The following is a 27347-nucleotide window of genomic DNA, read 5'->3' as shown; positions in this document are numbered from 1 at the left end:
AATAGTAAACTGGATTACTGGATAGTGACACTTAGTCTTTAGTAAATGTAAAATAAATGAGAGATAATACTTACCGAAAGGAGTAACAAGGCAGACTAAGAGATCCATGTTCTGGTCTGGATAAGCTAAAGAAATAAAATAATTGACATGGGTAGAACATCAACAATAAATTATTGTCACATTCGATTATAATATAATAAATCATCTCAAAATATTACAAATAGGAAACTGTAATATCTAGATCTGAAATGTCAATGTTTAAATTTAAATTAATTTTTAGCAAAAACGGGATCAGTAAAATTATCCAAATCGAAACAGGCCTCTGCAGAAAACAACGAAGCTACAATTGTTAAATGACTATCAAACAAATGTAGTAATTACAATTCGATTGTATCGAAAACCAATATGAAATCACACTCAAAAATAAAAGGCAAAAATAAAATAAAAATGAAATGAAGTAGATTGGCACATAAGTATTGCGGTAGCAAAGGCTAACATCTAACATTAGAGTAAATCGTATACTAAAACCATAATTAGTACTCAAGAACCAATAATTTACGTTCATTAAACAAAAGCAAAATTTTGATCGACAACGAGTCGTCCGTACAAATCGGTGTATAAATGATAATTTCAAGAAAATTAGTTTTCGATGCACAAATAACTAAATTTCTATACAACAAATTCGAAATGTAAGTATGAACAAAGTCCTCGGAGTGACACAAATAACGTAAATAAAAGTCGTAGATGACAGTACATAACGTAACATTTTAAAATAAGTAAAAAATAACTTCATATCTTCCTGAGCAACTTTGTACTTTATTTTTGTATCAAACGCGTATTCAACTTCAGTTATATGAAAAATAAGATCTAATCTAAAACAAGATATGAAGAATCGCATACGATTTTTAGTAGGGGAATTTTTTGCCACTCAGCTCGCATTCGGAAACCAGACTTTTAATTCGGCTCATATTCATTAGCACTGTTGCTTGAACTCGTAAAAATCGATTGGAGAAGGTTTTACATCGCTCTCTTTCTCGAGTTAGACTAGGAACATATGGACAACACTATAACATAAGGGGAATTTTTCGAATGATACAAAATTCCCCTAACAATTGAGGAAACGGAGCCGTTTTTAGAGTTTAGCCCATAGTACTAAGGGCATTTCTCCCATTCAAACATTTTCTTTTTACTACTATTTCACTATATCCAAACGTATTCTTTCGTTTTCGATGCATCACCAAAAACCCTCCTTTTTCAGGTAGGTGCTTAGTTTATATCAGTGTTATTAGTAGATATTAATTTTGAACGTAGGGTTTATAATTACATTCGCCCATTCAACAACAGAAAAGTCCACATCCAATCAGATACCTTACAACCGTCATGACATGATTGTGCAAAACTAACCGAACCTTTTTCAGATCGGTTTTTCATCTATATCATTATTTCTAGCGATTGTACGAGTCAAAATCTATCAGGGCAGATTTTAGGGGATCGTTGACATGTTTGTATTTGGAAACCTATTGCAATGTAGTGAAAATGCTAATTGACAGTTTTCTAAAATCCTCTGATTTCTCGTACTGTACGGAAAAACTAAAGTACAGCCATTGTATACTAATACATATACAATGGTTCAGCTTTACAAATAACGTAATCTAACACAAAAAAGTAGGCTAAAATGACAAACAAAGTGAAAGGATTAAATTAATGTATGTCTCTTCAACAATAAACAGTTAACCTATCCCATCCAGTCCACATTGAATTGACAATGCTTTTTTAGAGAAACATAAAATCAAGGCTCAATATAGAATTCAACCCAACCTAATATTCATACGCAAGTTATTACTGAGGTCATTTCTATTAAAATATTTATATTCTTCTCGTGCTTCTTATTAAATCACAAATTGATTAGAGTGATCCTTGAATGACGTGAGTTTACGTGAGTAGCGAAAAAATTCGGTTAAATTTGGAATACCAACCGACGCTTATGGGAATGACTTCTCCTCATCGGGTACCCCTTTGACCAAATGGACAAAAAAATTTGCACACAGACGACGTTATTTACATTTCAAAATACTCGCGACCTTGCTGACGTTATATGTAGCGATTAAGTGTGTTTTTATTGGTACTGGATTAACATTAGTTTACCAAGTAGCAGTGTTCGCGTTTGTTGCGTTTTGTTCCATGCATTTCTGTGCCCGGGTTGATTTTTTTAAACAAGTGTATTTGCACAACGCATTTATGTAACTAGCACAACCGTATGTAGATTAAATAATCAGGTTCTGGTTTAACAATACGATTTTAGCATTAATTTCTACTCCTATTTTGTAAGCCGAGCAATACACCTATACGCTCCCCGAAATAGTTTTCCTTTTGCTTTATTGCACTTTTAATTAAAGCAGCGAATACCGTTTGCCTCGTCCTTCACTCAATTAATTAACGTGTTAATTAAATCCAGATGCATTTTTTTTACAAATAGAAAATGGGAAATTGCGTTCTTAGATTCTTTACTAATGAATTCCAGGCATAAGACAATTATCACAAATTTTTACTGTGTGTTGCGCTGCTCCTTGAACGCCCCTTGAATTTTTTCGATCTGTTTTACATAAGTTAATGTTTAATTTCTCTGGAGGGCATTTAAATTAGACGATTCATTGCTACTAGGCGAACAATCTATAAATCAAATTGTTTTTTTATCACTGAGATGCAAACGATTTGCCGATTCATTTAATACAAATTATTGGCATTTGCGACATCGTATTTTGAAAATTTGTTGAGCTGCATTCACTTATTCTGAATCTTGCAATCAATTGCGAACAAAAAGTGAAAAGGGATTATATGCAATTACACTAATGGATTAATTTATTTACAATGGTACATGAACAGGCTCTCAATAGTGCAATTTATTCTAATGTTAGTGTATACGTTCATTCAAAGTCAAAAGTCAAGTGAATATAGGGATGGTATTTCCACAAAATGCATTTCAAACAAACCAGGTAGAATCTAATTTAATTGTGTGGTAGGTATCTCACTCCCCAAGTGATACGTTACCATTTGTTGGGATTATCAATTAGTCAAGGTGCATACATATTAACTTTGTTTACCATTAGTCACCTACTATTAAGAGTATGTTGTGTAATCATTGACGCAGGATTATTGCCATTTTGAATGTACTCTGCAAGTGTACTTTTAACACTTGCTGTTTATTTAGACCAGTTTCGTGTTCACTTTATTCTACATCCCAATCTTAATTGTTCTTTACTCTTAGATAATTTTTTGCGCATTTAAGATTTCTGCCATGTGCGGTATTCATTGTGAAAATATTGGTATTTTCGAGTATGTTAATGAAATAACTATACAGGGTGTTTTTTTGGGAGCTTTAGTTAAAAGTTTCTGGGAAAGTAAAATAGGTAGGATTTTGAAAATTTGTACTTAGGTGTTACTCTGAAGGCCGAATCGATGTAAAATATTTTCAAAATGGCCGCACTTCCGGAAACACCGGAAGTAGATAGTAACTTCGTTATTTTAAATGGCAACCCCTATTTTTTATTGCTTTTTTGGATTCTACGTGAAATTTCACTTCTTTTGATACCCATATGTCGATATCTACCATTTATGGTTTTTAAGTTATTTTGACTTTAAGAAAAAAATGGCGGATGCAGATGGTACCTTGATAATTGATTACTTGAAAAACGGTTGTAGTCATGGCAACCTATTTTTATCAGTGCATAGAGAATGAATAGGGCTTTCTTTTACTGTACTTAAAACAAAGTTAAGTTGCGTACAACCGCACCTATGGAGATCCAAATTTAAGAAACTTCAAAGTCTATAAACTCAGTTTTTTTTAAATGGAATGACCATGTTCTTAATATTGCATGAGATAGAGAATCGAAATTGGCATATTTTGATATTACATGTTCCTATAGCTATCTTTAACAGTTTCTGATTTATTCCCATTTCATTGAATTGATCTCGGAATTGATGCCATTTTTTTTCGCATTTTCTTTTTAGTAGTTGGCCATGATTTTATAACAATCGAATTTTAAACAAATCAAGGAATGGATTCTTTAATACCACTGATTCTAGTTCTAGTCTAAATAATTCATTAATAAATAACTCATTTAATAAGGATATAGGACAGAAAATTTTTGAAAAATCTAAACAGAGTCGTTCAACTGAATTTCTTAAACAACGTATAAGTCTGGAAATTAAGAGAGGTAATGCGATATCTGTTCTAGCAACAATTCCATACCAAAAATGTTTCAACAAAGTTTTTTATATTTTGCATTGAATTTATTTTGTTAATCTTGCATTTGCAATTCAATTCATTTTCTTAAATATTCTCTTGTAGAGCTTTGTATAACTTGTGCTTCAACGGTTTGTAGTGCATTAGGGGTACAAAATTTCAAAAATTCATACAATTTCGTTCTAGTTTTCGAATGAATGTACGGAAAGCACGCGCCGCGATTCTGCCCATTTCACCATAAATAACAATTAAATTCCAAAATAGGTGAAACCACTGCGAGTCATTTTTCGATTTTTGAAAAACTTATGTTAACCTATAACAGTGGGTGATGGATTAGTGTCACTAGATTTGTTTAAAATTCAATTGTTATAGAATCATGGCCGACTACTAAAAAGAAAATCCTAAAAAATAGTGTCAATTCAATAAAATGGGAATAAGTCAGAAACTGTTAAAGATAGCTATAGGAACATGTATTGTCAAAATATGCCCATTTCGATTCTCTATCTCATGGAATAGTAAGAACATGGTCATTCCATTAAAAAAAACTGAGTTTTTAGTCTTTGAAGTTTCATAAATTTGGATATCCATAGGGGCGGTCGTACGCAACTTAACTTTTTTTTAAGTGCACTAAAAGAAAGCCCTATTCATTCTCTATGGACTGATAAAAATAGGTTGCCATGACTACAACCGTTTGCAAGTAATCAATTATCAAGGTACCATCTGCATCCGCCATTTTTTTTCTTAAAGTCAAAATAACTTAAAAACCATAAATGGTAGATATCGACATATGGGTATCAAAAGAAGTGAAATTTCACGTAGAATCCAAAAAAGCAATAAAAAATAGGGGTTGCCATTTAAAATAACGAAGTTACTATCTACTTCCGGTGTTTCCGGAAGTGCGGCCATTTTGAAAATATTTTACATCGATTCGGCCTTCAGAGTAACTCCTAAGTACAAATTTTCAAAAACCTACCTATTTTACTTTCCCAGAAACTTTTAACTAAAGCTCCCAAAAAAACACCCTGTATAGTGGCTTCTTTCAAGTGTACAGTGCAGGATGGAGTTGGGACTTTGGGGGAGCACGTTATGTTCATGCTCAGAGTTTACCTCAACAATACGTGATGCAAAACCGGATTCTTTCTTATATCAATAAATGTCTCTAGATTTAGTACGTTCAAAGATTTCATAAATTTTCTAAACGAATTTCTCCATTTTTTTGTATATCAACCATATGCATATTTCATGTAGTCGTACAGAAAATTGATTGCTCTTTCCAAATATCTCAAACAACATAGGCATGGCATTTGAAAAACAAAAGTTGCATCGATTTCCGGTTAAACCGGAAGTGACACCAGAAGTTTGAATATGCGATCTGATAGATCGTAATCTCACATATAAAATTATATTTAACAAACTTTTCGTATCTCGCCAAATAAAAGACATATTGAGGTTTCGTTTCTTTACATTTTTCGTGGTTTAAAATGGTGATGTGAATTGTGATGCAACAAATACAAAATTAAATTTCGAATCCGGTCTCGTGATCACGTTGCAATTCTAATTAATTATCTAGATTTTTTAATATTTATGTAATTATACAATGGCTGGTACATTTTCCTATTGAAAAGATTTGCACACCACTTGATGCTAAATAAAATTTAACTCACACAAAAGGATGAACTTAAAATTCTACTTGACAATTAATGAAGAAAATCACCAAAATCTTTTGTTTGGGTTCATTGGGTTCATTCATAACAAATATACAAATCTGTTCAGGAAATAAATTTCCGTGGGTCGACCTCTTCAGCAATGTTAAATTGTCTTTGAGCATAAATTGCTATCCAAAATCCCTAAAACGATCGACTATACTGTTTTTATACAATGCAAAGATTTGAAATAACTTTACATTTATCGTTGAGTCGAAGTTTTCTCCAAATTACAGTCGATTTTCTCCTTTTGAAAGGCAGCCACAATTAGGAAAATTGGATGGTGGAACGCCTCGTGCAATACGATTCGATTGGAGAATTCGTAATTTCGTAGTATCCATGTACATTTTTGCAGATGTGAATTATTTATTTTTTGGAATGTCTGGTTGTGAGAGCCTAAGCTATATATAAAATGATATAGAAAAACTTTTCTTTGAAAATTGCGGTAAGAAAACTGTGTAAATGCGAGCGAAACAATACATAAAGATGCCGAATTTTTTAGGGGAATTTCCCTTATGTGACGATTTTGTCCGTCCGTCTGTTCGCCTGTCTGTCCGTCGGCCTGTTCCTCGTCTAACTTCAGAACGAAAAGAAACAGTCGATTTCTACGAGTTCAAGGATCAGTGCTAGGGAGTATGGCCGGATAGCAAGTCGTGTTTCCGAATGCGAGCTGAGTTACTGCGGGGAATGGCAAAAACAATAAGGAGTTTCCATCCATTGTTTTCCTGTAAAGCCGAGTATAGCAAAAACGAAAATAATTGTGGCATAAGGCATTAGCGGATCGGTGGGCGGATGAGTCAGGACGGACCGATCTGCTAATGAATGGCGGGCTTTATCTGCTTGCACACTCGCTGCTTATCTGAAAGCGTTTCATTCTATTGAATTTTAGTTTCTATTCGTTTTCGCTATGAAGCGGTACACGTACAAAATTTCATACACTGGCCAATTTGGAAATTCAAAACCAAATCCTTCTAAGCCTCCGTTACAAAGCGTGAATATTCCTAGAGTGAATGTATATAAAGGCGAATGTTCTTTAAGGCGGATGTGTAAAATACAGATATTTGGACTTTTGACAATTTACGACACAAAAAAGGAGGTACCTGGACCCCCCTGACAGCGTTGTATATCACAGTACAAAAAGCCCTGAATGAGTATTGTAATTGATTAAGACAGTGACGGCAATCCCATATTTTGAACACATAAAAGAAAGGATTATAAATTGCACTTAATTACCTACGTAATTTTCCAAAAGAAACATCGACCTAAATCTCTAAAGTGAACTTGATTTGCAAAACTTCACAAAAATAAGTTAAGGGTCCTTGAATTCTTGAAAAATGTATGTGTTTTTAGCGCATTTTTGCAAATTTATTTGTAAAAAGGTAGCTTTTAATCTCACTTTGGCTGGTTGGCTAGCAGTAAATGCGAGCCCGCAGAAGAATGCTTGTAAAAAGACAAGGAGTGTACAATGTACATGTACCTATCGGGGCCGTGTAGTTAACAACTTTAGGGACGGGGCTACAAGATGTGGGGTCGGCGACACCTGGGCGCCATCGCCATATCTTACTGATAGTGAAGTCAAAACACCAAACTTTAATTGCGGGTGAACGGGACGTCGGAAATGGGTACCGGCAAAGAGAATGTGGTAACTCCCGACAAGATCTTAATGATGGTGGAATCAAAACTTCAAACGCGCATTGCGGGGGAATGGGACGTCGGAAGTGGACACCGACAAAGGGAATATGGTAGCCCCCGACAAGATTTTACTGATGGTGAAGTCAAAACCAATTTTTATGTTTTTCGTCTTATTAGTGCCGAAATTTTACACATTTAACTACTTGTTCTTTAACCAAATTTGTCTTTTTTGGCTGAGATAGACATCTCTAACTTATTGATATCTGCCACTGAGTAATGGAGAATATTTGACCAACAAGCAAATCCAAATCATAAAAAAAAGCTCAGGTAAAAATTAGAAAATAACTGATCGAGACGCAAAAAAGGATAAAGAAAAAAATGATAATCAGGTAATATTGATTAGAAACATTTACAAACGATTTTAAAAGGGTTTATCAGAAACATGAAATCTCACACATCTTAGCAACATCTTCATATTTATCATAAACGACTTGTACCTGTACGATAGTGAATAATGGAAAAGAATGTTAAATTTTGCTTGTAAATAATTTTATAGCTGTTAATCGAATGGAAACTGAAATTATTTTTTGCAACAGATAAACAAACTTTACAACTTTGTTAAATTTGACAATCCCATCTCATATGATTGCAAAATTGCGTTTGTACCTTTATACAATCTAAATGTTATAAAAGATAATTGGATAACTTATATAGGTAATGAAAAAATCATGTACGCACTACGAATTTCTCTGATGATTTAGTGATAAAATATTGTTATCCAACCAATGCTTAATAATATCATTGTATTCGAGTACAATGATAATACTACAAAGATATTATATATATTACACCGATTTTTTGTACCGACAGGTGGATGCATTTTCAAAATTTAAATTAAATTTCTCATCTGGACAAAATCTGCTACTGTCTCATTAGTTGTTTTATTTCTCGTAAATCCATATTGAAATTCAGAAAGTATACTAAGTATTTTTTTAAAAATATTTTAAACAATTGCCCTATAACTATTTAATTTATCAATGGGTCAATTTGTGTACAGCGGTTTTAGCCGTTTAACAACACCTTCCTTTAACGCAGTAGGAAAATATCCTTCAATTGAACATCTACCTATAGCGCGCCACGAGCAGGGTCGATGAAATACGGTCTTCTCTTCTCGGCCATCTTTTAAAACGGTCACGAAAAAATTGTAACTGGGGGTTGGATGTTGTAATTGAACAGATGGAAAATGCGCAATATATTAGAATAAGCTCATTTCGAGTGCAACGTTTTTCATTAACCTCAAAATGAATCGCCATTGAATTGACAACTTATGCCCTTTATTCCAACCATTGCTCACATTTTATTAGAAGCATCGAAACCATCAACCATGAGTACTTTAAGCATTACTCCACGTACTTTTGTGTATTCCTTAAATGAATTCTAAACTTGAAGTATTTCATTCGTGTATAAATTATTTTGCCTTTGCTTTTGCCACTTTTTGGAGACTAATGATGAACTGCAGTTTATGTTATGGTTTCTCTATTCACTTTAACTAAACTTAGTTAAATCAATTTTTTCAATCGTTTTTAGCCTGTAGCTACTCACGAAATTGCGACTTGGTATCCCAGGGGTGTTTCAAGGCAGTACTTTGGAATATAAACATAGATAGATATACAAAACGACTAATCGCTAAATTGCAGTACACAGGTACACGTAGCAGACGGGACTGTTGTACTGCAATAAACTTGACTCACAATCCCTTACAGGTAAAATTGAATAATCATCCTATCTGACAAATTGTGAAACATTATCTCTTATCTCTTATCATAAGCTGAAGTGTACCGACTTTCAGTAAATGGGCGCCTGGCCTCGACTAAAGATTCGTTTGTGTTTGCATTCTTAAATGTTACAAATTTCCTTAATTATTTGAAAAACAATTGCAACATAGAACCTTGGGTACTTCCATTGCTGATAATGTTTATTAGCGTCATTAGCACGTGCAAACACGTTCTTTAACGACTCTCAATGAAAAGTTACAATCCAAACGATCAAAAGTGTGAGTTACAGTAACATACTTTTTTTTTGCTTCCCCACTACCGTATAATATCTTATTTCAATACTCACAGAACTGTTATCTGAATTCATCTACATGAATAATGCATTGTGCACATACAGACAAATAGACGCCGTGTTTGAACGTTACGTGATCTGTTAACAATTTCTTTTAATGACGTAGTGGGTGTGCAACCTGTTCCACCATTGTAAAAAATTTACAAAAAAAACGTGCAACACTTACATAAAGTTTAAAAATATACCTGCCTACCTACAAAATGTCATCTCATCAAACGTGAATGTATAAACTTTCAACAACGCGACCAAGAAGCGGAAGTCGTGACTCTTATAAACACACATGGTGAATGTGGTGCAATATCTTTTATTTTATTTATAATTAATAATAATCTACCGCAAAGTAAATTCTTCTGTGTGTACCTGGATATTGTGCAAGTGGCCGGAGCGTTTTTTGTGCGGCGCGGACCAGAAAATATGCGTAGTGCCTGAATTATGCAAATTGGATATAATGGGGAAATCAGCGAGCAAATTGCGAAGTCGAAAACACTCAACTAACAGTACGTATGTTATTGAATATTTTAGAAGTTTTTAGGTATTACAAAGGTATGTTCTGATGGCGTTGTTTTGCACAAATTTGCAGCCTACAAGGTATATACTTATTATGCATATTAAGTCATTTATTATGACAGGAAGTCTAAAATTAGTATTTTTGCAGTGAAAGTCTCACCTCTCACGTAAAAGTTGTAGTTATCTATCGTTGCTAGAAACTGTGATAGAACCATGGTATAATAAAAAGATAGAATCGAGAACTGAAAGAGAAGAATAGTTCTTGCCGATGTTTTTGCGTCATTTTTACTACTAGAAAAAATGAATGATGTTTGAACCCTTCGAAATTATCGTAAACCTCTTATAAGAATGGAAGAAGTTTTACTAGAATGAGAATGAGAGATAATAATATAATATGCCATAATGTTTGTATGCTTCAAGCAACTGTATCTTGTTCATCTAAATGTATTAGGGGTAGTTGTAGATTAAATGGTTTCTGATCGATGAGGGCAAAAGTTCATGTATTTGGTTTGTGGCTAAAATTTTTCAAATATCAATAATCGTTTTTTTAGAAAACTAATTCGATAAAAGTTGAATTATTTGGGGTAGAGGTGGATAGCTTTTTATGAACGTTGTCGTAGTCTAAGGTAGAAGATATTTTTACCACGTTTTTGTTTACCTCAATCAGGTTTCTATATGGTTTGCATGTTCAATGCATTGCTAACTTGCTAACTTCATTTCAAAGATCAACATTTTTTGTCGGAATCGAGGTTGGAATCATAGGTGTGAAGAGGTGAAGATAAACAATATTTTGGAATTTCCCACGTGAATGATTACATATCTTTCATAATCGCCGTCGTAAGCTAAGGTGGCATAGATAATGTAATTGTCATTTGTTTTTCTTTAATTGCGTTTCAATATGTATTGCATATTTTTGCATATTTATTGCTGAATAGTTATCGCAAACTTTCCAATGACGGTGTTACCCTCGGTGCTAGCTTACTACCTAGCGATCTAGAAAATCGAAAACATTAACATAACACTAGCATAATGAAAAAAAAACGTAGTATATGCGGAAAACAGCGGACACTCCTCTGAAACAGAAACTCGGAATTCGGACCTAACAATCGAATGGAATGGCATAGCAAACTTGAACATAAGCAATTATGCCACAGGCAGAGCTGGGCAGTATTCGATTTTGTAAATACTTTTTAGTATTCAAATCCTTTAAAGTATTCAAATACTTTGTAATTAAATACTTTTATGGAAACAGTATTTGTTTTTGTAACTCAAATACTTTCACAAATATTTAGTATTCGAATACTTCGCAAAGTATTTGGATACTTCGTAAAGTATTCGAATACTTCGCATAGTATTTGAATACTTAACCTTCCTTTTTTTACCAAAAATCGACTACTCCAAAATTTCTCGGAAAAAAACACTTTTTCTTATTAATTTTGGTGCGTAGAATCCAAAACAATTCGTACTTTTTCGATCAGACTTCTCAATCAAAAGTTATAGACTAGAAACCAATTTCGAAAGAAAATTCAAAGGGCTGTAACTTTTGAACTAGTAGCCCAATCTTGGAACTGTTTGAAATTATGGATTCTACAGGCCACATTCTATAAGAAAATGTTTTTTCCGGGTCGATCTGAGACAATTTTTTTTCGGGCCTCAAAAAAATAATCTTCCTTTTTTTAACAAAAATCGACTACACCAAAATTTCTCGGGAAAACACTTTTTCTTATTAATTTTGGTGCGTAGAATCCAAAACAATTCGTACTTTTTCGATCAGACTTCTCAATCAAAGTTATACACTAGAAACCAATTTCGAAAGCAAATTCAAAGGGCTGTAACTTTTGAACTAGTAGCCCAATCTTGGAACTGTTTGAAATTATGGATTCTACATGCCACATTCTATAAGAAAATGTTTTTTCCGGGTCGATCTGTGACAATTTTTTTTTCGGGCCTCAAAAAAAGGCAGTGTATAACCTTCCTTTTTTACCAAAAATCTACTGCACCAAAATTTGTCGGGAAAACACTTTTTCTTATTAATTTTGGTGCGTAGAATCCAAAACAATTCGTACGTTTTCGATTAGACCTCTCAATAAAAAGTTATGGACAAAAAACAAATTTCGAAAAAAAATTCAAAGAGCTGTAACTTTTGATCTAATAGCCCAATCTTCAAACTGTTTGAAATTATGGACTCTCGATCGATCTCGATCTCAGACAACTTTTTTTTCCGGCCTCAAAAAAAGGCAGTACTTTTAAGTTATTCAAATGTTTGAGAACAATTTAGAAATGTTTAGGGAAAGTTTCCATTGTCACAAAATCAAATATAAAAATCCGATACATCTGAATACCGACCTCGATAGTCTACGTAACTTAAAAACAATAGGGTCCTTTCTTATATCCTTAAAACCATGTGTACCAATTTTCAAAGCGATCGCACGTTTCTAAACAAGTTAGCATGCACATGGACAAACGAATGGTCAAAAATGGATCTGTTCCAAAATCGCTAGGATTAATTTCAGAAAGGCGTACGTATCATGTGCACGACGTACGATCGCTTTGAAAACTTGTACACGTATTCTTAAGGATATAACTGGTATAAGAAAGGTCCTGGTAGGTACCTCCTATATAATAATATAATAATAATAATACTACGCTTTTACTCCCCTTAAATTTGTATATAACAATAGAAATATAAAAAAAGCTAACCCCATACAAAGTATAACGTGATTTTTTAAGTAGTATCACAGATCTACACATACACAGATTGCTAACCTTATGCATTTTTTGGGAAACAAATTTAGGCATACTTAAAGGCGCCCTCTATTGTGGAGCAGTATAAACATGTATCGTTTAAAACTGTAATATGACGCTTATGGATTTATCCGTTAGATGTCGCTGAAACAAAATTAAAGCGCTAAAGTTTGCACAATTCGAATTCCTTAATATTCTTATTATTACAGTGATATGATAGGAGGTACGCTGAGCCATAATTGTTTAATTTAACACTGGAGTTACTCATTCGTCGCAAAGGAGTTATTAAAAGCGGGTAACTGTGGTCACAGATACACACGAACATAGGGCACGTTCTTAAAGAATCTTGAAGGTTTTTTGAAGTTGGCGGAAATTATTTGCAGCTTTAAAGGGTTTGACAGATTGGTAACCGCAAAGGTATACTTAAAAACTATGTATATCTCTGCCATAATTAACATTACATTCTTTACCTCGCCGATAAGATTTGGAATACGTATGTAGGTATACATACAGGGTGACAATTTGAAAACTTACCACCCCCCATATCTTAGTAAATAAACGAGATATTTAAAAAAATCAAAATCCGTTTCGGTAATTCGGAGGGGGAATCACAATGACATAGTTGGCGACGCACCCCCTCCAACCCCCTGCGCCCCAGCCACCCCAACTTTTAAATCTTAAATAGTGACCCCCCATGTGTGATACGTCGTTGGAAAGCTCTGAAAAAATGCTTTTCAACCATACCAAATAGCATTACATTTAGGTTAGTAATTATCGTGCAAATCAAAAAATAAACTAATATGATACATTTGAAATCTGTCGTATTTAAAACGCAACCGGCGAACATTAGACGAACTAAGACAGAGAATAATTCAAGAATGTCGAAATATTGCAAAACCAACATTTGAAAAGGTTCGACAAGAGTTTGAGAATAGATTATAACTGGCAATCAAAAATGAGTTGCTGTCTAGTCGGCTTTGGAAGTTCAAGTTAAATACGATTTTCCATGTTTATTTTTTGATTTGCACGATAATTACTAACCTAAATGTAATGCTATTTGGTATGGTTGGAAAGCATTTTTTAAGAGCTTTCCAATGACGTATCACACATGGGGAGTCCCTATTTAAGATTTAAAAGTTGGGGTGGCTAGGGCGCAGGGGGTGTGAGGGGGTGCGTCGCCAACTATGTCATTGTGATTCCCCCTCCGAATTACCGAAACGGATTTTGATTTTTTTAAATATCTCGTTTATTTACTAAGATATGGGGGGTGGTAAGTTTTCAAATTGTCACCCTGTATATGATCTCTTGAATACATGTCTATAAACAAATCACAAAATAAATTCACAGATTCCAAATATCCAATGCCAAAAATAACGAATAACGAATTCGAATTATGCACACTTTACCGCTTTAAATTTTTTGCAGCGACATCTAATGCATAAATCCATAAGCGTCATATTACAGTTTAATCGGTACTTGCACTGCTCCGCAATAGAGGGCGCTTTTAAGTATACCTAAATTTGTTTCCCAAAAAATGCATAAGGTTAGCAATCTGTGTATGTGTAGATCTGTGGTAGTATTAAGCCTTTTATCTAGTATACTATTTTAAATTTTTAATGTATTTGAATGACAAGTATTTGAATACTTTTTACTGTATTCGAATACTTTTCAAAGTAAGATAATGAAATACTTTTCAAAGTATTCGAATAAATTCTAAAGTATTTGAATACTTTTCAATGTATCTGTATCTAGTATTCGCTTGTGCTGGACGTAAAAGTATTTAGTATTCAAATACTTTTTGAAAGTATTCTGCCCAGCTCTGGCCACAGGTAACGTAACGTATTCAACAATGCTAGCACTCGGTTCGAGAATTTTCTTCAGTTCATGTGGAATCTTAGGGACGTTGTGTGGAAGTATGAACGAGTGTATGAAAAATGTGGGTTGTGATGAAGTTTGACTATTGCAATGACAATCGCGATTGGCCCTCGGATTGGCCCCTTTGTTTTCGTCTAACGGCTATTGTGGTCCACTCACGACACAACTGGTAAAGCCATCGAATGGAAGGGGGAAAGCAAAAGTTACAAAAATGGGGACGGATTATTTCTTTAAATTATTTTTTATTTATGTTTATCACGCGGTTGGTACTTATTTCCGAAAGCAATGTCGCAGTAAAATTAAATCTTCAAGCGTCTTTCTAGGAATTTTTTTCAGTAAAAACTGTGTGTAGGAATTTTTTTACGGGACTTTTCGAGAGAATTTTATATGTGTATGTACGCATTGACTTATCATTTATCAAATTATCACTTCCCAGGAGGAGGACGTAATTTTATTCCTGAAAGCTGGTTCCCCACGTTTTATAATGCAATTTTCAGTAGTAGATATCCTCTAGTAGATATCCTCCAGGCTCCAACACCCTTAACTACATAGGGTATACCGATTTAAAAGTAAGTAACATTTGGTGGTAGGGAGAACGAACGACAAATTTTTCCCTAATAAACAGGGGTTCGAAATGCTAAATGCCTCGCTAAATGCTTACACTACTAATTACGTCGAAATCATTGGCACCTAAATTAAGGGTTTGACGGGAAATTTAGAAGAAAGCCTGGAAGCCGACCTCCATCATTACAGGCCTCTTTTATTACAGACATCTTGCTTATATTAGGTTCAACCTAGGATTTAACGGATGAATTAAAGAACTCTGATCTACCAATTTGATAAAGAATCAGCCTGCAAAATGCCATCGTAATCAGTCCATCCATTCTCTTTTAAATCGATTGACATGAAGCCATCGAGCAACCGATTAGACGATTGGAAGAAAGCATAAACGTCTCGTTTAATAACTTGTGCATACCCGATCACATTTTTTAGACCATCGATGGAACAAATTTTTGTTTTGGAGCCCTCTGTCATCAGTTTTTACATGCTTATATGCTTAGAGGTCCACAGAAATGCCCATTTCTTTCAAAAACGCACAGGATCCCATGGAATGTGATCGAAAGCCTCCCCGCGGTATTTCTAAACTAAACACCGTTATGACCTGAAGTACGGTAGGGAAGGATCGCAAAATAAACAGTGGAATGGCGTGATATAATTCGTATATTGCATAAGTCTTCGGACCTTGATGAGTTATTTCAATAATCAATAATCTCTAATGAACAATACTGAAAATGTTGTGAATGCGAAAGATAATTTGTTGCATTGGGATTAGATGATTGATAAGTTAAATCACATGCACAAAATATAATTGAGAAAACAGGTTAAGAGCAAGTTGCAAAACAAAGAACTAGTCTTGGATGCAATAGCTAAATGCAACATGGAGAAAATGGTAAAGTCAACGTCAAAGTCAACAATATGTGGATATTAGTAAATTAGTAAATCGCAACCCATATCGCATAGATATTCTAAGCCGAAAAGTTCTTGTTAGGAGGGTCTCACCCCCGGGACGTGTAACTCCCTCGTGTCGGAAATGAAAGCCTACAGTTGAGTTTCAAGATGAACCACTGTTTTAGATACCGTAACTCTTTTGGTTACAGTATTTCCATTCCTGGAATTGTCTCTTCACGGCTAAAAGTGTTGGTTTACATAGAACCAGTTGATACAAACATCAAGCAATTCGATAATTTTGACAAATTTAAACGAATGATCAAAATATATAAATGAAACTTCAGGCTAAGATCGAAACATAACCATAAATTGATCAAAATATGTATTTACACCAAAAATCATAAATCATAATGGTTTCAAATAATAAAAGATAACTTCCTGTACACGTGATCATGATGGGAAATGCATATTGCTGGACCGCTGCATTACATCCACATGAACCCTTACACTGTTGATCGCATTGGGAAGAGCAGCGAGGAGAATTTAACTGGATAGCTACATCGTATGCAAAAAATCCTTGCAAGATATTTTATATACAAAGATAAGAACACTTTTTGAGCGATATATCAACGAATTTGTTGATTGAGCACAATTTTAAACTTCAACTTAGTAGTCTTACGGCATGCGGCATAAGAGAAATTACGAAATCGTGTTGGAGAATGTTGAAAGCTTGGGGTGCTCTCGTCATATAGGGTATTTTTGGATTGATTGCTTCAACAGGTAAGTAAGTTCACATGAACAAGATTCTAATGATTTTCCCTCGGATTTTCCCCTGGAACCGGAAAATCCACGAAACGTTATCCTCTCAAAAATCCATACTCTAAACTAAAGTCTAGTCTAAACGAAACCGCATAGCATATTACAGAAATGTTTTGTTTGTACTTCGTTCACATGGACTACATCATTTACCCACGCACTATCTGAACACATTAATAAGATTGCAAGACAATATTGATTTCATTCATTAAGTAACCCTCTCCATTGATTTACAAATGACCTTTAACAGTATTTCCCACCCACATAACAGAAACGTTCAGTATCTACGTAATGTACTGGTATTCATGGTAATCGGTGAACCGTTTGAAGTGAATGTTTTTGGCACGTAACCATAATGAACAGATCAATAGTAAATTATCGAAATGTTGTGGTTTATTTCGTCTGCAAACTGGTCGTGGTTTCCCGCTTCACGCAATATTTCAATTTGCCAAGCTAATGCATTTGATTACCGCCTTTGATCCCGAATGTGTCATCAATTAATTTTAATTTCTATTAGGCGGTCTTGATTTGTTAGAAAAAAAAAGAAATTCTTCTCAATATTCACTTAATTTCCTTTTTTCACAGTTGGACCAGTGATTTCTGTGGGTGGAAGTGTAAGGCGTCGGTAGATATCGCCAAAAGAAGTAGATGGATGCGGAATTTGTTGCACATACCTATAGAAAGTTGAATTTATTGTTGGCATCATTAGTATACAAACCTAGAATCAATATATTGTACAGTGGCCCACCGTAATCGTCTGAACTAAGTAATTAAGTTTATAACAAATGAAGTCGTTAACCTCAATTCCGCTTTAGCTCTTTCTTTTGGATAAGACTAAAGTGCACATGTTCAGGTTTGTACATTGTTTAATTGTAGCATCGAAATTAATGGTTCTGATGAAAATTATAACGGTTATTTGAAGGAAAGGCTGAATTCTAAGTTCTAACTGTTTCTCTGTTGCATAAGAGTGTTCTTCAAGAGAACGTTGAAAATAGCTACTTTATGTAAATATCGAATGTGATGAAAATTGTCTCTCGCAGAAGCCTTCTTTCGAATAAAAAAATTGACTATTATCTGCAATTTGGCTGTGCGTCTGCGAATTTTCTCCGAGTCGAGGATTTAGTTAGAAGTGCGGATTTTTCATTGGAACCCAACGCCCTGTTGCAGTACGTAATCAAGAACAACTGCTGTTGATTCTTTTACTGTTTACTCATTACTGAATAAGCATCTGCATAAAACTTTACAAGAATTTCTCTGTTGGAAAAATGTCGTACACAAATAGTCCAGCAAATAGTAGTGGTAAATCCCCGTACCAATTTAAAATGAGTAATAGGTATATAATAGGCATATTATTTCGCAATCTGCAAACACTGGGGGAAAAACCGTAAGTCAACATTTTATCTGTATTTACAGATGTCGACACCTGGGAAATTTTTGGACACAAAAAAGCAATTATTTAACGCACTCATTAACTTACGTTAACTTACTTGTATAACAATTAGCTCAAATTTGCACAAGGCCCCCCAAATCCTGCATTTTGGTTGTTCTACAAGATGTGAAACATACTTAATGTGGCACTGTGTACCTTTATATTCGTGCAATAAGACTAGATTAGGTACAGGGGGTATGATAGTTATTTGATGCACACAGAACCAACATACCACCTAATAAATCCGCACTCAATTACAGATTCAGAACTATTTGGTATAAAGGTAGATCTCGAAAATAGGTAGGCACTTTAGGCGTATAATTTGGTGCAATTCTTCTTCTGGCAGGTGAACAGTTTAGCGTGCCTTCTTTTAAGCTCCTGTTCCAATTATACTCTCAGAATATTTTGATGTTGGATGTGCTTTGTGCGATTGTTTAAGAGTCAGTTTCAGAAAAAGTGTGCGAATATACAGGGTGTTGACTTGCGCCACGCATCATAGGGATTTCAATGTAAAATTCATAACATGCCATTATTGGCTCCCCAAATTATTTTAGAGAAAAAATGTATTAAGGTTTTTTGTAGGAAAAAATTTTTACGTCAATCAACCGTATTAGTTTTCAATTTTTTGCATAATAAAGACGGAAAATTGGAAAAATAAAACCCCCATCTTTTTCAATAATCTGTGATGCCATGGAATTTTATAATACAAAACTACGCCAATATCCGTCATGCCATGGAATGTCTGCTATAAAACAAATCAAATTCTATCAAAAAGTATTATATTTAGAACAGCGAATTCAACATAAAGAAAGACCAAATTACTAAAAACGGTTTCCTAATATAACAATTTACAATAAATGTTCGAATAAGTCACGATTAACTGCAAGACAGTAACCAAGTCGATCATAAAATCCATTTCGAACTGCTGCTAATTGATAACTTTTGGATATTTTTTTGTTTTAGAAAATTCCATGGCATCGCAGATTATTGAAAAAGATGCGGGTTTTATTTTTCCAATTTTCCGTCTTTATATGAAAAAAATTGAAAACTAATACGGTTGATTGACATAAAAAATTTTGTTCTACAAAAAACCTTAATACATTTTTGCTCTAAAATAATTTGGGGAGCCAATAATCGCATGTAATGAATTTTACATTGAAATCAATATGATGCGTTACGCAAGTCACCACCCTGTATAGTGTTATTTATTAAGAAGTAGACATTGGGAATTGCGTGTATTGTTTTTCCCTATGCCTACTTTTAAATAACAAAATCTCTTCTGAAGGGCGCTATCATATTAATTAATTGGAATGGATGCTTTGGCTTTCGTTTTTTATTTTTGTTCGTGTGCGATGTATGCAACTGAAGAAAAAGTTGATGTTGTCATTTGTTAACAGTTTAAGGAGCGTAACAGATTTATATGAAATCAAAGCAGCACTATTCAAATTAATTAATATGGCAGCCAGATCTTTATTTGTTTTAAGCAGTTATTTTGGTTCGAGAAAATTAGGCGCCCTTCAGAAGAGATTTTGTCTTTTAAAAGTAGACATACGCGTAAATCTCCATGTCTACTTTCCAATAAATTTCACTGTATAAGTGAAATGTTTCGAGAGCATGATCGAAGAGAAAACTATTTACTCGAGTATTTACTTGAAAATCTAATAACACCCTGTTTCCAGATCCTCTTTTATATATTAGTTTATAAACTACACACTTTCAAATTAATTAAATTCGCGAATAAGACAACAACACAACAAAAATGCTGGTCTACAGGATAGCATGAAATTAGCACTATTCTGGCAATAGATTAGCAATAGCCATGACTTTTGTTGTTTTATGAATTGCTACTAATAACTGAAATGTTGAAGTTTATTTTTAAATTTGCCGGTATACCAAAAGCTTAATAAAACATGTAAAAACTTTTAATTCTGAACAACTTTAAACTCTACAGTTCTGTAAAATGTACAGGAGGGCTGGATACCTATTGCATACAACTAATTTCCCATGTTAAATCCCTATGTTCATACTTACCGTGCACCACCCTGTATGGAAACGATCAGGATGTTGCTCCAATTCTTTCGCCAGTCGACGATATTCTCCAAAACGTTCCCTATGCCTATTTAAGAAATCAATTGGGTTCGTTTAGATTTCAGTACCGAATGAGCAGTTGCTATTTCCAAATCTTCTTCCCAATCTGATGAACTTATGGAAGAACTCGCGAAACCACTTTTCATTTTGCGCAAATGCTTTCACACGTTTCTGAGCGTAATGTCACGTGTCGCTCTTTTTTTCTTCGCCTCATGTGACCTCACGAGTCACGTAACGTGACAATAGTCTTTTCCGCCCTATAAGGGTCGCGGTTCCTAATCATCAATTTTGTTGTAGGATAAGTTGTGTTACATTAAGCTGTTACTACGTTTGCATTTTTTCTGAATGGTTATTGCTAATTTCACATTAAATATGTAAATTTTCACGTAAGTAAAATTACTTTAGAGATCACGATGAGAAGTTTCAATTAGCATAATAAAATATTTTCACAATTCCTTCAAACATTGAATACAATAATGTTTTTATTTAATGCCTCAAGGGATAGTGTTTACATATTCGAGAGGGATTCGTTAATTTACAAGGGAAGTCAATTTTTGCATGTTACTATACAGTAGTTTGACCTATTATTGAAATCGACTATTATTGCCATTTATATTGAGACTATATAAAATCTGTGCACGTTTGAATTATGTTATGTAAACATACTCGTATGAAGGTTTTGAGAAATACAATCACTATTTACGTTAACAGTTGAGACGATTACACGTACTCTTATCTTAGATAAAAATTTGTAAGAAGCTAGTCAGAGTAGTATTTATTTTACCACGAAAAGTGATTCACGCGCAACGTGTTAAATGACAGGTAAGTCGTATACATTAACAACCCCTAGATAAATTTCCTTTTCACTGATTAGGTAGTGGTAGTGGTAGCAGGCTGAACACTGTTTATGTAACTTATTGCACTTATCTGCGCAATTCACACATACGCCTTGGTTAGGATTGTTAGCATTCCGCATATATCCTCTGGAACAGCTCAACATAACATAGTTTAAGAGTGTTTATTAAAAATAGCCTGGTAGCATTATTTACTGTGATCTCAATGAACCTCAACTCAAAAAAAACATTAACGGAAGCATACCGACTTGATGTGACCCATATTGTTCTAATTACAGAAGTTAAACTGCCTTCTGCTTTGTCATATTATTGACGATAGTGTTAAATTTAGATATCTACATAGATGCCATCTACGTTTGTACTAATTACGCGTAATTGGTCTGTTATTGCTGTTTTTTGATTAGAGAACGTATTGCGGAAAATTTCAGCACTTAAAACCGGTGCCTAAAGGCGATTCATTTCCATAAAGCATGAAGTCTTTTAAGGATCAACATCCCTAGGACCTTCCCGAAAAATTCTGGGTATATTATTATCATATAATGGCTCTCTTTTGGCCGTCTGTAAAATTCTCAATCTTTAGTCGGCAGCATTTCAACGGACCTATTCGTTTTCATTTTGTGTTGTTAGAGCATGTATATGGCAATTGGGATAGTAAGTTTTCTTTGTGAAATACCCGCGGATAGATATGCGAATACGGTATTTCTGATTTCGCGTGTCGAACAGTTTAAAAGCTTGATCGACTTGCTATTAGTGATTTCTCTTTATATTGCGTGTATATTGATATTCAGATGGTGGCGATACAACTATTTATTATGCCTTTATTTACTTTCACGTCGCATATTTCAGAAGTTTATCGTTTTGGTTTTCCAATCTGCCATTGCATGTTTATTTATGACGATGATAAGGGGAATAAGAAATAAAAATGCGCCCTGTGACAATAACATGATAAATTGTATACTACTGTATCAAGAATGTTGGTTACGAAGTTACCTACTAATTTCATACAGCAGATCCTTAAAGTTCATACTGATACCAAGCAACAAAATTAGGAATAGAAGTCCGTAAAGTTTAATAAATTGTACTCGATCAAACTTCAGACCTTAAAAAAAGTGCACATTATCACATCAAAAGACCGCACTTCTAAAATTATCACAAAATTGCAAGGATTTGAGTAAGACCATTGGATAAGTTGGTAAAACTAAGCCTACAGCATGATGTTCATAGGAATTCAAACACCTCGTGAAATCCCCATCGGTGTAAAAGCTAGATTTTCCACTAGAATGTAAACAGAATCGAAATTGTTTACTTCCCTTGAAACGCAATGGCATTTTCCACTAATATTGCCCTGTTTCGACTAGTTTTATCGTGCACAATTTATACTTGTTTTTATTCCAAACGGAATTTCAACTTCCGGGCAATTTTATGCGTCTCTAGGACTACCCTCAGCCCCATAATCAATTATGCCGCAGTCATATGGTGGCCAACAGAGTTGGACTGGGTCACTGCGTCAACTGGGTCACTTGGGTCACTGAATTAAACTGGGTTATTGGGTCGCTGGGTCACGTCATACTCTTTTCAGTTAGACCCAGTGACCCAGTTTGACGCAGTTTGACCCAGTGACCCAGTTTGACCCAGCGACCCAATTTCACCCGGGGACCCAATTTGACCCAGTAACCTAGTTCGATCGAATAACGCAGTTAAGTCACTGCCCTCGGTTCAAGTGTACAGATTATGAAATAAATGAAATGCTGGTTTGTTGAAAATAATACTCGATTGCTTGACAACTGCCATTTCTGTGATGTTTGCTTTAATACTGCCGTAAAAAACTTTCCATGTCCCGAATTGTATTAGAGTAAGGTTATTTCTATACAGTTCCCTTCTTCATTTCTTTGCTTCAGGGCTTACCAGTTTGCTTACAGGTGTTCATTCACATTTAATTTTTTTCTACTAGTTAGCTTAATCCAAATAAATCTTTTCTCTAAATACTTTCATTGACTACTTGACTACAAACTATAAACAAATTTTTTTAGGTATTAGTTCTCTTGAATGAAATTGGGCTACGTGCTTGTTGGCGAATATTATTGAGGAAGTTTTTTTTTTAAATTAAAAGTAACTTGAAATTGTTTTGGATGATACCTAACAATAATTTAATTACTGGGTCACCGGATTCAACTGGATCAACCTAGGGGTCAACGGTTTAAACTGGGTCAACGGTTTAAACTGGGCCATCGGGTCAAGATGGGTCACCGAGTAAAACTGGGTCAAGATGGGTCACTGGGTCACCGGGTCAAGATGGGCCACAGGTCAAACTAGGTCACCGGGTCAAGTTGGGTCACCTGGTCAAGCTGAGTCACCGGGTCAAGCTGGGTCACCGGATCAAAATGGGTCGCTGGATCACCGGATCAAGCTGGGTCAACTGGGTCACCGGGTCACTGGGTCACCGGCTCACTGGGTCACCGGCTCACTGGGTCAGTAAACTAACTGGGTCACTGGGTCACTCTATGCTTGACCCAGTCCAATTCTGGTGGCCAAAAGCTGCAGCATATACCAAGGCCTCCCTGTTTAAGTATGACGGAAGCCATGAGCACCTGTCCCACAGCCGCTAGGGAGGCACTGCTAGGTCTTGCGCCTCTCCACTTAAATGCGAAGAAGCCAGCGATAGCACACGTTATAGCGCTTCACCGAACCCCAGGGTTCAAACTGAAGAACCCTACCACGTTCCCTCGCCTGGTTCCCCAGCAATTCTTGAGAAGAATTGTATAAAAGAAGTGGCCGGATCCCTATCTGACACAACGCCGATAAAGCACAACCCAGAGGGGTATCAAACAGTTTCAACCTGACACAAAAGGATGATTGGGAAATAAACAAGCCCACCTTTAGGAAAAGCTCCACGCAGCGGTAAAAGAGGGATAGAAGTCAGTGGCCTAAACTGCCGCATCTTACTGGGACAAAAAGCCACCGTCTTTCACGCGGAGGTATATACCATAAACTTCTATGCCCTCATAAACCTAGAAATGGATAAGAAGGGGGTAAAAATAGATATCCTAACACACAGTCAAGCTCCACGGAAGACGTTAGTAACCCGTACCTGCGACTCCAAACTAGTCTAGGAGTGCATCTATCTGCAGTCTAAAGAAATTGGCAACTGGCATTACCCCCAAACCAGTGGGAGAGATGAATAGGATCCAAAGCTTCAGCCCTCAACAGGAAAGTCCTATGGTTCATTACAGGGCTTTTCACAAGTCATATACCGCTTAAATACCATCTACATAAGATTGGCGCAGCGGCGGGAGCCAACATGCCCACTTTCAGTGTCAACCCGCTACTATGGTTCAAAATAATACTGACGGACCCGGACGGCGGGTGATCTTCGGCGATTCGAAAAAACGCTGACCGCTACGGTTACAGATCCCACGTAAAGCTGCGTACTGCCGCATACAGCCTCAAGTTGCCTCGTTCGCGGTCATCCTCAAATCAGCACGCAGATTTATAAACAATTTGACTGTTGCCTCAATGATTATTACGCAAGCTGCTAGTAAATTATATTAACTTAGCTGAAAGGATTAATTAATTCCTTTTTATGGTCCTGTTATAATTGACTCATATTTTAATTTTATCACTTTATGAATACTTATGCATTGAAGGGTTTCAAAGGAAGTTATACTGCTTTAGGTTGGTTTTAAAATGTTTACTGCTGCTGACAGTAAGGCCAAATGTTGTCGTAAATGTTTGTTGTGTAGGAAGCAGACCTAGGCGGAACTTCCCCCTATTATAATAAAGACATGTCAGTGGGGCCACTGAGCATCCAACTTGGTTCTTCATTTCAACCTCTAACACTAGTCCGCGGTTCCGTTGCCAATCGGTGCCGAGTACTGCCATTTATGCGTTCGTTCCTAGTAGACCGAAAATTAAGGACTCAGTCAACGAAAAGAGTGAGCAAGGCTCGCCCCCGGCATCTCCATTGATCGGGAAAGCCAACAAAATTTCGCCGAAAAGAGTGGAGAGTCGGATGTCGTTGCGGTCGGTATTACGCCGACAAGTTTAGTTGTCGAGGCGGTGCAAGTAGTGTAGAAAATGCTTAGTAGGCGCCCACCTAAATAAGTGATAGAAAACTCGGAAGCATTTTCTGTGAAAAATTGTTGCATTCCCTTGAGTAAGATCCTTGCTTGAGCATAAAGTTTTCCTCGTTAAAAGCTCGCCATTTGACTATTCTGGAATGTCCATGCGCTTTCTAATTTCCGGGGGAGTTTCTTTCATGGGGCGTTTATTGTAAAATGTTTGCGTGAATTGTAAATGAAACTGTTCTCACGTTACCTAATTTAATTTTATTTAACATAATCCATACGATACGAATGCATATTGCACTAGGTGTTAAAAATGTCGAGCACTAGGGGCAATAGCTATTTCTGTAAGCATTCTCATATCGTCTTCAAACAATTCGAAAACTCGAAGGCCTTTTGTAGTAATCTGTTCTGGTTAGGTAAAGAAGTTTAAAAACAACAATATGCTTACATTTAACATCTCAAAGAAAACTGAGAAAAGAAGTCAAGTCAGATTATCAGCAACATTCGTTTTTTTGTTCCTAAACTTGAACAAGAGGGAAAGAGCAAAGCTGCAAATTTTGTTTAATATTGCCCGTTTTAGACTAGGAAATAAGTAAATCTGAACTCGTACTATCTCCTTATAACACCGAGCACGTGGTTCAGAGAGGAGAGTGCCGTAATTCACTCAAAGAGAATACAGCTAACTTCATCTTTTATTTGCAGGTTTAACATGGACCCGTTGCGGTTCTCTCGTTTCGCTCAAATCAAAGCTTCGCCATAACGAAATAAACGCGACCGGGACAGAAAGGCGAAAGGCCCGGAAGCATTTGGACATTTCGGATTGGCTGAAAGTGTTAGAATTGGAACAGTACGCGGACTGCTTCGCCGGATACGATGGCGTCGAGGAACTGCTCGAATTTACAGAGTCCGACGTAAAAGATCTCGGGGTGAAAATTGCGTCGCACAGAGCGCGAATCATGTCGAGTCTTACGGCGCTAAGTGCCAAGTACAACAACAACAAGAGTAAGTTGTTAAGCCATTGACAAAACGTTGAGTTTTTCTTTTTAGGGCCCATTCAGAGAGATGCGGTATCCAGACACAGTCTGGCCGCGGATAGCGGGAGGAGGATTCAACAATGCGATGCGTTGTAAGTATTTGATTTATTTGACTTTGTAAATCTTCTCAAACACTCGAAATGGAAACAGTATGCGAAACTTGTACGAGAGAAAATGCAATTTCATGAGATGACCCCTCCAGGAATAGTTTCATTAAATTTCCCATCCAGAATTAGCAATTCTTCTTGGAACAAACGTAGCAGTGCACAATTTTTATAAACAAACTAACAAAGTTGGAAATGCTCGGAGATTCCATTTTACAAATGGATGCTTTTGAGATATGCGCCTTGCTACTGAGGTCCCGTTTGCTATTTAAATGAACACTTGGTAACGCAGATTTCCAAAATAGGACACATTCCGCAAAATACTATTTTCCTAATAATTCCAATTTTAAAAACCTTGTTACGCAGACCCCTGTATAATACACTTAAACGGCCCTATTACAAAACTAAAAAATCATAAACAGATTTCGAGATAGCAAGCCGTATAAGGTAAAATTTCCTATGCTGTCATAAACACCTATCGCGGAATTAATTTTTCTTGGAGAGATTTTCCAAGGGAATAATGATGTAGGTACAATTTCGTTGTAGCTATATGTGTTTCTGAAATAATCCTTCGCCTGGATATAATCGCGTCAGTGCAAGACGCGCTTAACTTAACAATATCTCTCCAGTGTAGACTATCATCCGTTTTCAAATTGAACATTTAATATACGTCTAAA

The 27347-nt window shown here is 35.5% G+C and overlaps 1 protein-coding gene across 1 annotated transcript in view; it reads left to right on the top strand.

Annotated features, from left to right (window-relative positions):
* The window catches only part of LOC116172475, a 29688-nt gene extending 3002 nt beyond the window's left edge, over positions 1–26686 (top strand). The window contains exons 4-5 of the mRNA XM_031489699.1: positions 26235–26534; positions 26580–26686. Coding sequence (XP_031345559.1) covers positions 26235–26534; positions 26580–26662 — 383 coding nt within the window. The 3' untranslated portion in view covers positions 26663–26686. The remainder of the gene's footprint in view (positions 1–26234; positions 26535–26579) is intronic.
* The last annotated feature ends 661 nt before the right edge of the window (positions 26687–27347 follow it).

The sequence above is a fragment of the Photinus pyralis genome, unplaced genomic scaffold (genome assembly GCF_008802855.1).
Source record: "Photinus pyralis isolate 1611_PpyrPB1 unplaced genomic scaffold, Ppyr1.3 Ppyr1.4_LG5, whole genome shotgun sequence".
Classification (NCBI taxonomy): domain Eukaryota; kingdom Metazoa; phylum Arthropoda; class Insecta; order Coleoptera; family Lampyridae; genus Photinus; species Photinus pyralis.
The sequence above is the reverse complement of the archived record's forward strand: the minus strand, read 5'-3'. Positions and strand labels throughout refer to the sequence as shown.